Source organism: Hylobates moloch, unplaced genomic scaffold (assembly GCF_009828535.3).
Source record: "Hylobates moloch isolate HMO894 unplaced genomic scaffold, HMol_V3 SCAFFOLD_6, whole genome shotgun sequence".
In the NCBI taxonomy this organism is placed as follows: domain Eukaryota; kingdom Metazoa; phylum Chordata; class Mammalia; order Primates; family Hylobatidae; genus Hylobates; species Hylobates moloch.
The window spans coordinates 120242828-120255836 of NW_026652281.1; the positions used below are offsets into that span (position 1 = coordinate 120242828).

Here is a 13009-nt window from a genome sequence, read left to right on the forward strand (position 1 = left end):
TGTGTGTGTGTGTGTGTGTGTGTGTCTTTTTGTGTGTTTCAGGATTAAGAAGAATGAATAAGGAAGAGGAAAAGGGAGGGGCCCATGGAGGGGAAAGTCTGTTGTTTCGTAATGATTAATCTCGAAGCCTTTGGATTCCAGGGGCCCCTACTGTGACTCTGGAGTGGCTGCTGCTGTCAGCTCATGGACTTTGTGCAGTGGGAAATGGATGTGCAATACCTAGAAATAATTCCAGTGTCAGCCCTGGCCAATCTACTGGGAAACTGCCCATTTCAACAAGAGCACCTCAGACAGTAACTGGAAAGAGAAATAGCTCATATTCTCAGGAACATTAGTCATCTTGAAGCAACATGATTCGTGATACCTGGAAAATGCACATGGCAGTCACTAAAATTGGGTTCTAGGGATACTTTTAACAAGATTTGAGAGGAGCTGGATCCATTCATTCTCATAATACCTAACATAGCACCACTACACAGCAGGCCTGTCCCAAGTTTCCTTTGCTGATGGAGGACATCCTCACGGAGGAGCCCCCAAGCTGCCTAGGAAATGGGTTAACAGGAGAGCACTCAGGGATCTCCTTCAACTTCTCCAGCCATCTTCGCTGCCATGCCCAAGCCCAGGCCACCTTCACCTCTCACCTGGGCGCTTCCACTGGCCGCCTGACACATCTTGTCGCTGGCTTCCACTCTTGCTCCCAGAACCCCTTCTTCACATAGCAGCAAGAGTCGTCTTTGAAAATGAAAATCACATCGTGTTATTTCCTGCTTAAAATCTATCAGTGGCCTCCCACTGCTCTGAGAATGACTTACAAGGCCCCCCAGGGCCTAGTTCCTACCCCTCTGACCTCCTCTCACCCTCACTTGACATACTGCAGCTTCGCAGGCCTTCTTTATGTTCTCAAGTAAGGTCAGCGAACTATGACCTGCCAGTCAAATCCAACCTGCCACCTGTTTTTTGTAAATAAAGCTTTACTGGAACACAGACACTCATGCCTTTGTGTCTGCGTGTTATCCGTGGCACTACAGTGGCAGAGTTAAGGAGAGAGACACACTCACTATGAGGCCCTTTAAGAAATACATGTACACCACTGTTCTAAAATCACACCCAGCTTTTTCCCATCACAGGGCCGTTGCACTTGCACTACCCACTGCTCTAGTCTTTCTCTCTCCTTTTACCACTACCTAAAATTATATGCTTGCTTATTGCTTGATTGTCCCGCAGAGCAAAATCTTATCTGCTTGTTCTGTGCTATGTGCAAGGACCTAGCATAGGTCCTTGGTGTCTAGCATGTGATAGGTGCTCAGTAAACATTTGTTAAATGAGTGAATGTACTTTAATTACCCAGGGGTCTGCACCTCTTTTAGTTAAGACTTCTTTTGGGGACAGTCAGCCATTAGAGACCTTAGTCACACACTTGCTCCCTGTCCATGGTGAGCGAAGGAGGGCAGAAGACATGAGTTGTGTACCCAGGGATGTATGGTGTACACGAGTAGAGCCGAGAGAAAGTGATTGGCAGGAAGCACACCTGTGTCCACAGCAGCTTATATTTAGTATATGCTGTTGGGCTGAAGAGCCACTCAGGCAGCTTGTGGCAACACTTTTGTGTTTGTATAGCATGTTGGACACTGGTGCAGTTCAGTGTTGCACATTGGCGCCATTCAGCCCAACAAGCACATAGCATCTTTGATGTTCAGAGCACTGGGCTAGGCAACAGCAGTAGTAGTTAAGATGACAGACTCTGGGATCAGATGTCCTGGTCTCTGATTCATTTTCATCGTCTACCAGCTATTAATATTTAGTTTTGGCCAAGATGCTTAACTTTTCGCAGCCACAGTTTTTCATCAGTAAAGTGAGGATAATAGCAGAACCAACTCCATAGTCATTCTGAAGATGAAAGGAGGAAACGCAGGTGTGAAGCGCACATTTGCAAAGGGTCTGCCACCTGGCATTGCTCAACATGTTATCATCCCTATCAGCATGGGTCACACCCTCTGGTTAAATAGAGGGCCTGATATAGTGGGAAGGGGGTTGGTCTCTGGAGTCAAACAAGCTGGGTTCAAATTTTGGTTCCAGTATTATGACCATGCACAAATTATTTGATCTCTCTGAGCCTTAATTTTCTCATCTGCAAAATACAGATAATAATAATACAAGCTAGGATCCTGAGGATCAAATGAATCAATATGTCTAAAACTCCAAGCACACAGCAGCTTCATAATATATCTAAGTGTTAGCTTGTATCATTATAATTCACGAGGCAGAAGGGAGTTACTGAAGGTTGTGGGGCCAGGAAGTGCTATAATCCAAACCAAAACGCACTGAAAAACTAGATAGAGAGGCAAAGCTTAGCACATTTGAACAGCATATAAATAGGACCCATGAATACTATGTGGAATGTACTATGAGCATTTTAGGTGTCTGGAGGAGGAGGGAGCAGGTAGAAGGGATTCCATGGTAGTATTTACAAAGGAAGTGGGGCTTCAGCTAAGCCTTAATGTGGAAACAGAAGACAGCAGAAAGAAAGGGGGCACTGGTGCTGCCTCCCTCCTCCATTAGTAAGTGACAATTTGCATTTTAACTCAGAGGCATTTAGGCACAGAAAAGTTATAGCTCCTAACTTCCTGTGAGCTAGTGAAAATACAGGTTCCTGGGTCCCATTCCCAGAGATTTTGCTTTAATTGATTTGCCGTGGGGCCCAAGGAATGTACAGTTTGAATAAGCATCCTGAGGGTTCCGAAGCACATGGTCTGGCATATGCTTTATGTAAACCCTGGCTTGAAGGCTCAGTGAGTCAGCAGTCTAACCCGAAGGCTGTGTTATCTCCTGCCATCTCCTGTGACCTACCTTTTGGCCTCCAGTTTGGAGGGCCTCTCTTGTCCCCTCTAATTCTTCCCTCAGCCCTCAGATTGTATTGTAAATGTTTTCACCCCAGTACCTGTGCTGTGGGTGAACAGCTAGCCAGGAAAACGAGAAAGGTCTGAAGGAGATGGACTCAGTGCATCCAGTAGAGTAACAACTCAACTTGGAGCTTTGCTGTAAAGCGGGAGGGCCTGGTTTTTGTTTTTGTGTTTTGTCAGTCTGACTTGCTTTATTCTTTCTAGGTCTTTATTTTGGAGAATGGGTTTGATTTGTTAATTTTATTCTAAACATTTGATTTTTCCTGAAGCTTAGGTGGGTGGTAAGGGCCATCTGGTTTTACTAGGTCTCTACTAGGTGGGGGTCTTGCTGAGCAGTCCCGATCCAGGGTCTCCTACTAACTAGCCTGTACTGGGCATTTGCTCTGTGCCTGGCTCTGTGACGAGTGCTTTATCCACACCAGCTCCTTTCATGTTTGCAAGAACCCAGTAAAGGGAAGAGGGTCTTGTTGTCACCAGTATGAAGTGCAGAAACTGAAGTGATCTTGGAAGCTTTGGTTGGATGGATGGGCAGAGGGCAGGGGTATTTGGGTGTTCTTTAAGAGTGGCATGGGAGAGCTTTGGTCATTGGAGAGGCCAGGTTGCTTTTAAGTTGTGTCTTCCTCCAAGGCACTTCTCTCCCAGACTGTCTCTTGTGTGGGTTGTCATGAACCCAAAGTATCCTTGCTGTTTATTCCTGAAGTTTAGTGATCTGAAATTGGCCAACTTTGGAGGCCAGCTAATAGATGTTTAACCTTGTCTTTTCCTAAGGAGGCACTCAAGGTGTACCCAAAGTTGACTGACACTGATCTTCTGGAAGCCTCAAGGCCGATTCTTTTGCTGCCTCCCATTTGCCCCCTTTGGTTTCTGTTCTTGCGTCTTTCCCTACAAACTGAAACTAGAATTCTGTAGCAGTGTCGGAGCGGAAATGCTTTTCTAAAACAAGCTCAGGAAGTCATTTAATTAGCCCAGGAAGGGAATAGGGGAAAATCTATTCTCTCCAAATAATCTTGGGACATTGGAGTTTTCCTAACACATTGAGAGTAAATGCCCTGCCTCACTGCAGAGTGATCTGTATATCTTCAGTTGACAAGCATGAACATCCCCCACCTCTCAGTCCCATGATTCCTTCTCTCTTCCTTCCTGCTGTTGACTACTTTGCAGAATCAGCTGGATTTTAGATAATCTTTATAATATCACAGTGGTTTCCATGGAGATGGATCATGATGTCACAAAAGTAGATATATATTCTTTGGATACTGAAAAATCAAAGGGCAATAGAGGGAGGAAGAGAAGAATTTTCAAACTGGTATATAGAGGAGGGGGAAATCTAGAGAACAGGAAAGAAAACTAAGAAAGGGTGTGAGTGAAACAGAGAAATGGCTATTCAAAGGCTATTCAAAATGACAACAACCAAAAAAAAAAAAAAAAAACCCAGAAAATTTGCAAGGAAATTAGAAGCGGGGGGTAAGGATTTGAAGGAAAGTAAGATGATGAAAAGAAGCTGGATTGATTGATTGAGACAGGGTCTTGCTCTGTTGCCCAGGCTGGAGTGCAGTGGCGCGATCACGGCTCACTGCAGCCTCGACCTGCTGAGCCCAAGCGATCCTCCCACCTCGGCACTCCCCCTCCTCCAAGTAGCTGGGACTACAGACACGCTCCATCAAACCTAGCTAGTTTTTGTATATTTTATAGAGACAAGGTTTTGCCGTGTTGCCCAGGCTGTTCTCAAACTCCTGGGCTAAAGCAATCCACCTGCCTCAGCCTCCCAAGGTACTGGCATTACACGCGTGAACCACCAGGCCCAGCCTCTAGAAGCTGGATATCTTTAAAGAGTAGTTCTTAGCAGTCTTCCATGGGCACTGCACTGAGTACATAGTTGATACTGGGCAGGTGGATGGGTGAGTATGTGGGTGGGTGGGTGGATGGATGGAAGGAAGGAAGGAAGGAAGGAAGGAAGGAAGGAAGGAAGGAAGGCAGGCAGGCAGGCAGGCGAGCAGGAAGGAGGGAAGGAAGGAAGGAAAGATGGAAGGATGATACATGTATGGATGGACCAGGGCAACCATTGCCCTCTAACAACAGTAGGAATCTGTCACTTCTTTGTAGTTTAACACCAGGAGCTTCAGAAAATCTGTGAAACCCCTAAAATTGTATGCAAAATTTTGAATGTCTGTGTCTGTTTCCTTTTTCATTGCAAAGAAAGTTCAGGACAGCTTTCATCAGAAGGCTTATATCCCACAAAAGGTTCAGAACCTCTGGTTTAAACTTCTAGAATGATGTAACTTAATAAGTGATTGTACTCATTGTCCAAGCTTCCTTCACACACACACACACACCCCAAACACACATATCTGCCGCCTGCTCTATCTGTAATGCCATCTTTTCTCGCTTTCTGTCCCCTTCCTGTACAGTTCACCCATCTCAGGAGCCTGGCTGGTTGGAGGGGACTCTGAATGGAAAGACTGGCCTCATCCCTGAGAATTACGTGGAGTTCCTCTAACCGTGGGCCCCAGCAGAACTGCTGAGCTTTACATGGTATCCATGACAACTGCTGATTCCAGTGTCGAGGCCATTTCTCTTTGCCACTGAGAAATGCAACGTGACTGACTCTGTTGCTACCTGTCAACATGAATGTTTCTGTGAGCTCTGGTGTCACTCATCTCCATGATCATCTCAGCCAACACTCATCAATACTGCAAGAAAAGAAGTCAATCAGCAGAGGAGACCATTTGATAACTAAGAGGAAGACTTGCAAAGCCGTTTTCTCATGAGTACCCTGAATAGGGGGCACTCATTTTGTTTCAACGGTCCAAACGCCCAACCTTCAGAAAGAGGAAGTCAGAAATAGTCCCCGAGAGCACACTGCGTAGCTAAGTCTGCTGGGGCTGGGTGAAGAAATTGGCGCTGAGATCCAGGCTGGATCCATTGCTTTTGTTTACAGTAGGCACTCTCTCTACCCCACCTCTCAGTACTTGAGACTTAAAGTGCTACAGGCAGCTGGGTCTGTTTGCATGCAGGATGAAGAGGGTTAAAGCACTGTTTATATAAGATCCAATCTCTCACCATCTCTAAAGCAGCCGTTGGCCCGTCATCAACGAGATACAATCCAGTCTTCTCATGCACGGGAACACACACACCCTGCGTTTCTCCCTCCCAGGCTAGGAACCTCTCTGCCACCAAGGGCTGCCATCCATCGCCTAGTAACCACGGCAACCCAACCTACTCTAAAACCAAACCAAAAAAATAAAATAACACATCCTCTTTGCACGACACATTTTTTCTCTCCCCTTTTTGGTACACTTTTTTTGAATGGTTTTCTAACAACTTGAAGCACAGGATCAAGGAATTAGGGTGGTCTACTTGAGGCAGATGGGATAGTAGCTGGGAACTGTTCCCTTTCTGATGAATTTCAGCAGCATGGGGATATATTTGGAGCACACCCTAGTAACCTCTTGAGATTAAATTACATAGTCTTAATATTTCTGTTCTTCCATGCAACTGATGTTTGTTTTTTAAAGGGTAAGATGCTGCCTCCCAATGAGTGATGCCATCTGACTGGTTTCCCCATGTCCTCCCATTCACCCATCCCTGCTCCCACCCTTGCCTGCCTCTAACCCACCACTGGCCAGCCCCCTTGCCCTGCTCTGGGCTGCTGAACACTGGTGCTGTGGTGGTTTTCAAGGTTAATTCCTAGACTAACTGTATGGCCTATAGTTTAAAAGGATGTCTATGTTCACTGCCACTCCGAGAAAGGGAATTATTTCTCAGTCTTTCAAGGCATGAGACTAATATAGGCCATTGTGATTCAGGAAGAAACCCAAGGTTGGAGGGTGGGATGGGTACCCTCTGAAAAAGGGAATTTGCTGGTGAAAAGAGGCTGGATCTTGTGGAAGACTGCCTTGGATGGGGAAGCACTGCCTGGACATTTCAAATTCACTTGGCCTGTAAACAACAGAGTTTTCCGTATCTTCCACAAGTGAATGTCATTGCAAGGGTGTGACTCTAGACAAACTACAAACCGATGGACCGTCAAGCTCCCCAGGAGCCCCTCAGATGGCAGCGTTGCTTCAGAGTGTTTCCTGTTTTCTGGAATTCCTTGTTAGGGAACTTTAAAGAAGAAAAGAAAAACTTGAATTGTGTTGAATTACTGTATCTTTTACTTTTTTTTTTTTTTGAAAAGATAAACTTGTAAATAGAGTGATTTGAAATACTATATGGCAAAGTTTTATATTTGATATTCTTTAAGCTAGTTGCTCACACACTTAGGCTTCGATTGCTGAAGAAGTATGTTTAAGAGGGAGAGAGGGGAGGCAAAGGTGAAGAGAGTCAAGGTCACTGTCCCCCCTTCGGCCTGAAGGAAAGAGAAGAGATTCCTATGGCCTTGCTCTCTGCTGTCCTGTTGGTGGGCACGACTCATCAGTGGTGTTCAGTCTTTATGTGTGTTTAAGCATCCCTTGGGCTTTGGATTTGGAGATGGGAAGAGCATCTCCTGGCAATGAGTTTTTCAAAGAATGCCTACTTAGTAGTAAGGTGAAGCTCAGGATTTAAATAAGTGGGGTCAGGCATTCGAGTTTTTGTCTTTCTTCTCAGGTGTATTTCTTGGTACCCCCAAGATATCAGGACAGAAAAAGATGTGTCAATTGCTGTGCTCTTTACTTCTTTTTCTCCACATCTTCTGAGGCTTAGAAATGTGGACGAGCTAGTTTTCAAATTTTGTGTGCGTCTGTAAGTTCTTAAAAAACCAGCTTCTTAGAATGTTCAGTTCTCAATGTGCTGCTGCTTTCCCTTCTCCTAAACATTTAAAAACTCTTCCCTTTCACCTCCAATTCCCTGTGATCCCAAAAGAAGAGGAAGACTCCGGGAGGGATATAGATTGTGCCATCATAGCTTTACAGGTGGCTTTAAAGTTAGCAGGGGTTTGTCATGGTGATTCACTACTCAGTTTATCAGCTCAAGGATTATACGGCTCTTTTCCAGGAACTCACCCAGGAGCAAGCGAGACACTACCATTGAATCAGGGAATAAGAATTAAGAATGGACAGGACCAAGATAGAACTCAAGAAAGCCACTGGGGAAAGCTTGAGAAGAAAGGGAGTATACTAATAGATTAGATCTGTGAACTTGAGGACAAGAAGACCTTGGGAAACGGGGGCCTCAGGGGATGTGCATTCACATACTATTGTGCTTCCCAAAGAGAGACCAACATCATGCTTTTAACACATTCGATGAGGTTTTTTATTTGTGTTTTTGTTTGTTTGTTTTTTGAGACAGAGTCTCGCTCTGTGGCCCAGGCTGGAGTGCAGTAGCGCATTTTTGGCTCACTGCAACCTCCACCTCCCAGGTTCAAGTGATTCTCCTGTCTCAGCCCCCCAAGTAGCTGGGACTACAGGTATGAGCCATCACACCGAGCCGGTTTTTTGTATTTTTAGTAGAGATGGGGTTTTGCCATGTTGGCCAGGCTGATCTCGAACTCCTGACCTCAAGTGATCTGCCTGCCTCAGACCCCCAAAGTGCTGGGATTCCAGGTGTGAGCCGCTGCGGCCGACCACATTTGATGTTTGAAGTTGTAATCTGTCCCATCATAAACTTACCTGGAGCTCATATGGAGGGACAGAAAGCCAAGATCCTTGCTTTGGGGGTGCCTCATGAAGCATCCCTGTAGACACTTGGCCCCAGCTTCACTGCTTAGAAGCATGTCCCTCCCTCTTGACTTGGCTCTGATTTGAAACCGGGAGAAACAGAGCTTCTGCCAATGGGATCTTTTAGGTAACTCCCTCCCCAGCTTCCGTGTGTCTGTGCAGTGCCCATGAGCTGCTGCCAATGGGATCTTTTAGGTACCCCCTCCCCAGCTTCCCTGTGGCTGTGCAATGCCCTTGACAGATGGCTGCTCTGTTTCCCTTTGCCCAGCCAGGCTTCCCTCCTTCCTATTAGCTACAAAACTGGATAAACTTCAGAATATGAGCCAATGAGTAGGAAGGAACTTGAAGACTAAAAGATTTTACTCTCTCCCCTATCCATGCCCCCTACCTCTGACTCTCTCTGTGTGAACAGGAAACTTTAGGGTGGATAAGGAGAATGAATTGGTTATCAGAGTGGAAGACCGTGGCCCAGGATCCCTGAGCTTTCCCCATAGCCTCCGGTTTCCTTTGTAAGACCCAGGGATCACTTAGCCATAGCCTGAATCTTTTAGGGGTATTAAAGTCAGCCTCTCACTTTTCCTTCAGGTTACTAACAAAATTTCATAGCTAAAGAATGCCATGGCCGGGCGCGGTGGCTCATGCCTGTAATCCCAGCACTTCGGGAGGCCGAGGCGGGTGGATCACGAGGTCAGGAATCGAGACCATCCTGGCTACCACGGTGAAACCCCGTCTCTACTAAAAATACAAAAAATTAGCCAGGCGTGGTGGCGGGCACCTGTAGTCCCAGCTACTCCGGAGGCTGAGGCAGGAGAATTGCGTGAACCCGGGAGGCAGAGCTTGCAGTGAGCCAAGATCACGCCACTGCACTCCAGCCTGGGCAACAGAGCTAGACTCCATCTCAAAAAAAAAAAAAAAAAAAAAGAATGCCATGCCAGGAGAAGATAGCTGGTTTCAAATCCCTGCCCCCAGGCAAGTAAAACCCTCACTTGCCCAAGACAGAAGATCTTCTCTCCTGTTTTTCAAAGTAAACATATATAGGGATGGACCCTGTGCATTGTGGCCTGCCTTGGTGTCCTAGAATTGGAGCCAGTCTTTAGCTTAATGTCTGAAGTATTTCTACGGCCAATATGTGTTTTCTTATGTCAGACCAAACTGTCTTTTTGAACATCATTTCTTCTCACCGAGTGCTTTTCGGTGAGAGGCAAAGAGAAAGAATGAACAATCAAGTGTTGACACACTGGCATTAGCAGGACAGAGGCATACTAGTGACAAGGGCATTCCAAGGCACTTACCCAGAGCTACAGAGTTGTGTGTGCCATACCTGCGGCTCAAAGGGAAGGCCTTCTATCCCCTGAGTTTCTATCGCCTGAAAATGGCAACTGCTGTCTCAGTAAAAGCTCTGTCTCTACTACAGAGGCTCCAAAAGCATTCACAGTTGAGGGGGAGGAAGACAAAGAAGAAGCCAAAGATAACCTGATCCCTGCCTGTCTGTTGGCACCTGTCATCCTCTGGCTTCTGCTCCCAAAAGCAAGTCTGGATGACTGCGTTTTGTGGACATGGCACTCCGGGGGACAGCAGTGGCCACCATGGCACTCAGAGTTTGCCCAAGTACTGAATGTTTTGTGAGCAACCATATTCCCCAAGTAGGTAGCCAGCACTGCAGAAACCAAACAGCCTCTTAGCCACCTGACTTTAAAAGAAATGACCTAGGTGTTCTGCCAAAGGAGTTATCTATCATCTCTGGCAAACTTGACAATCATCAGTTACCTCGACAACCCTGCCCCACATCCCTTTATAAAGTCAGCAGGATGTCCTCTCACCCACCCTGTGCTGGGGTCTAAAAAATGTATCTTGTCATGCTCAAATGTGTTTGGCAGCCACACCGATCGGCTGGGTGCTGAACCGCCTCTCTGTAATTGTAGCATCAAAATGACAACAGCAGCAGAGCAGCGAATCTTGCACAGCCCCACAGCATGCCTGAGACAAGACTCCAACAAGTAATAATTAACTTTTTTTCTCCTGCCGCCTACAGTACCTGTCTAACTAAAGAGCTACCCAAAGTGGAGGGAAAGGCCATAGAGAGAATCCAGGTGTCATTCAGAGCCAGTCTTTGCTGAAATGTGGTCTTCCAGTGGAAGCACCTGTATTATTGAGAGGAAAAAGTGTTGGATGCAAAGTAACACCAGGACCAGAGAGAAAGAGAAAGGTGAACCATCCTAAGGAGCTTTGGATACTTTTTTAAAAGGATAAATATTGTGCTTACTGAGGAGAAAAAAAAAGCCATCAGAGAAAAATTTCGCAGCTAATATTTTTGCAAAAGTTGTGCCAGACATTACAAAGTGAAAACGTCTCTCAAGGTAGAATGCTTTAGAGAGCAAAGGCTTAGCATAGACCCAGACCCTTGTGTGGGTATGACATGACATGACATGTACATGTCAAAATTCACTTTAGTCAGAACCAGAGTGTTGATAAACAAAATGTCAGTTACCTGGAGCAGTCCTGGAGAGGTTAAGACATTCTATACTGTTCTACATCACCATTTCTACAAAGTTGTCCAGACACCTAAAAGCAGCTTTCTTGGTTATCCAGATGCCAGAATCAACCTTGTGTCTGACAATGCACATCTGTTGATTCTAAAGTATCTTTGTGTGTGTGTGTGTATGTGTGTGTATACAGCACATATTTACATCTATGAAGACATAGACACTCATAGAGACCCACACGAGCTGGCACTTGCTGAGCCTTTACAACCTTTAAGACTCGGAGGTTGAGAATTAGAGACACAAGAGAGGCTGTGGATGGCCTATTAAAATGATCAAAGATGTAAATTCAGTGCCATTTAAAAACTGTTCATATTTATCAAATGATTACTATCTACAGCTACGTTCTTTGTTAACTTCCTTAAAGTCATGTTGCAAAAAAGATCAAACCCATGAATGCTTAGTAGCTAAGGCTAGTGTTCAAAAGCACTCTAAAAGACATTTTGTCCACATTTTGGAAAAGAAAATATTTGCATGTTTAATTCATAATTTAGGCTATCTTTGAGTATACTGTAAAGTGCTGTGTGATATAATATCAATAAAGTACTTATTAAATGGCACTTTAATGTTTTCTTTTAAAATAACGCACTGTTCTAAACTTCAGTATTGACTATTGACTGGTGCATAGAATCCAATGCTGTAATTAGAAAGTAATCTGTGACTAGAATAGACTTTTTCCCTGTTAGTAGCCCTGTTGCCATGTTCAGGCTTTTAAAAAATGTGCTTTTGTGTCACAAAATATATCTATAAAGAAAACAGAATTTCTGTTCAGAGGCCTCTGAAACTTGGCTTTCTTACATTTGGTTGGTTTATGTGACAATACCTATGAAATGAGTGGACGTATGATTTTTGAATTAAATGACTTTTCCATTTGGTGGTATTTTCTTGAGTTTCTGATAGAGTTTGACTCAATACATACTTTAATATGTCTTCAAATAAGCATATATAGATGATGATCAAAGATCACAAGTCTTGGCTCCTGCAGTTTTTGGTGACAACCACAGTGCTGATTTCTGATGAGCTCTGAGAAGCTTTGCTTTCCATTTAGGAAGAGGTCAGATGCTAGGAAACTTGAGAATTTGCTCCTCAGGCATATTAAACAATTGAGCCCGAAAAGTCATAGTCCACTTCACATTTCTAACGTTCTTCTCTTAGAATACATATTGTTTTATTCTTCCTAAATTTGACTTTCTAATCATCTATTTTCTGAAACCTCATGAACACAAGGGTGGAATCATCAGAGCCAGAACACAGGCAATGCCCCCGGCACAGCTGGTTTGTAAATCAGTTGTTTAGAGCTTGTTGCGTGCTGTCCCAGGCCAACCCAGATCACTGAGTCTTCGCATTCATCCTGTCCCTTCCAGATACATTCTGAGTGGCAGCCTGGGACCCAGGCTTCCAGTGAGCTCCCAGCTTCCGCCACAAGCACAGAGGACTCCCTGATGTGTTCAGTGGAGGGGACATGGGGAAGCCAACGCTCTGGGGACTGAGAGTGAGGCTTCTGGCTTCAGATGTTTGCCCTGGGAGAGGAGGAAGGGATGTGAAGCTCCCTTGGTCCTGGTTCTAAGGGGAGGGGGGCTATTTAAATGCGTGGGTCACATGTGAGCTGTCTGCTTGTCCTCATTTGCCACTTAGGGCACTCGTTTACCCCTGTGAACAGCACAGGCTGGCAGCAGCTGCTGCCCTCACTGAGTTGACAGCCTCCTCTGGAAAACTCCCCCAGCACCCAAAGCCTCCCACATGTGTGGGTCATCCTGTAACTAGGCGAGGCTTTCTGAGTATGGTGTACATCTATGTCTGATCCTTCACGGAGAGAATGAAATACGTGGTGTGTATTTTATCTTTGTCCTTGGCCTTTCCAATAGATTTCCCAATCACTTCAACTTTCATGCCTTCCTAGCAGAAGGTTTTAATTTCGTTTTGCTTTTAACAG

The 13009-nt window shown here is 45.2% G+C and overlaps 1 protein-coding gene across 3 annotated transcripts in view; it reads left to right on the forward strand.

The window, feature by feature from the left end:
• Window positions 1-11636, forward strand: part of ARHGAP26 (Rho GTPase activating protein 26) — a 477291-nt gene extending 465655 nt beyond the window's left edge. For all 3 annotated transcript variants that reach the window (XM_032158217.2, XM_032158220.2, XM_032158221.2), the window contains one exon: window positions 5309-11636. In XM_032158217.2, coding sequence (XP_032014108.1) covers window positions 5309-5397 — 89 coding nt within the window. In that variant the 3' untranslated portion in view covers window positions 5398-11636. The remainder of the gene's footprint in view (window positions 1-5308) is intronic.
• The last annotated feature ends 1373 nt before the right edge of the window (window positions 11637-13009 follow it).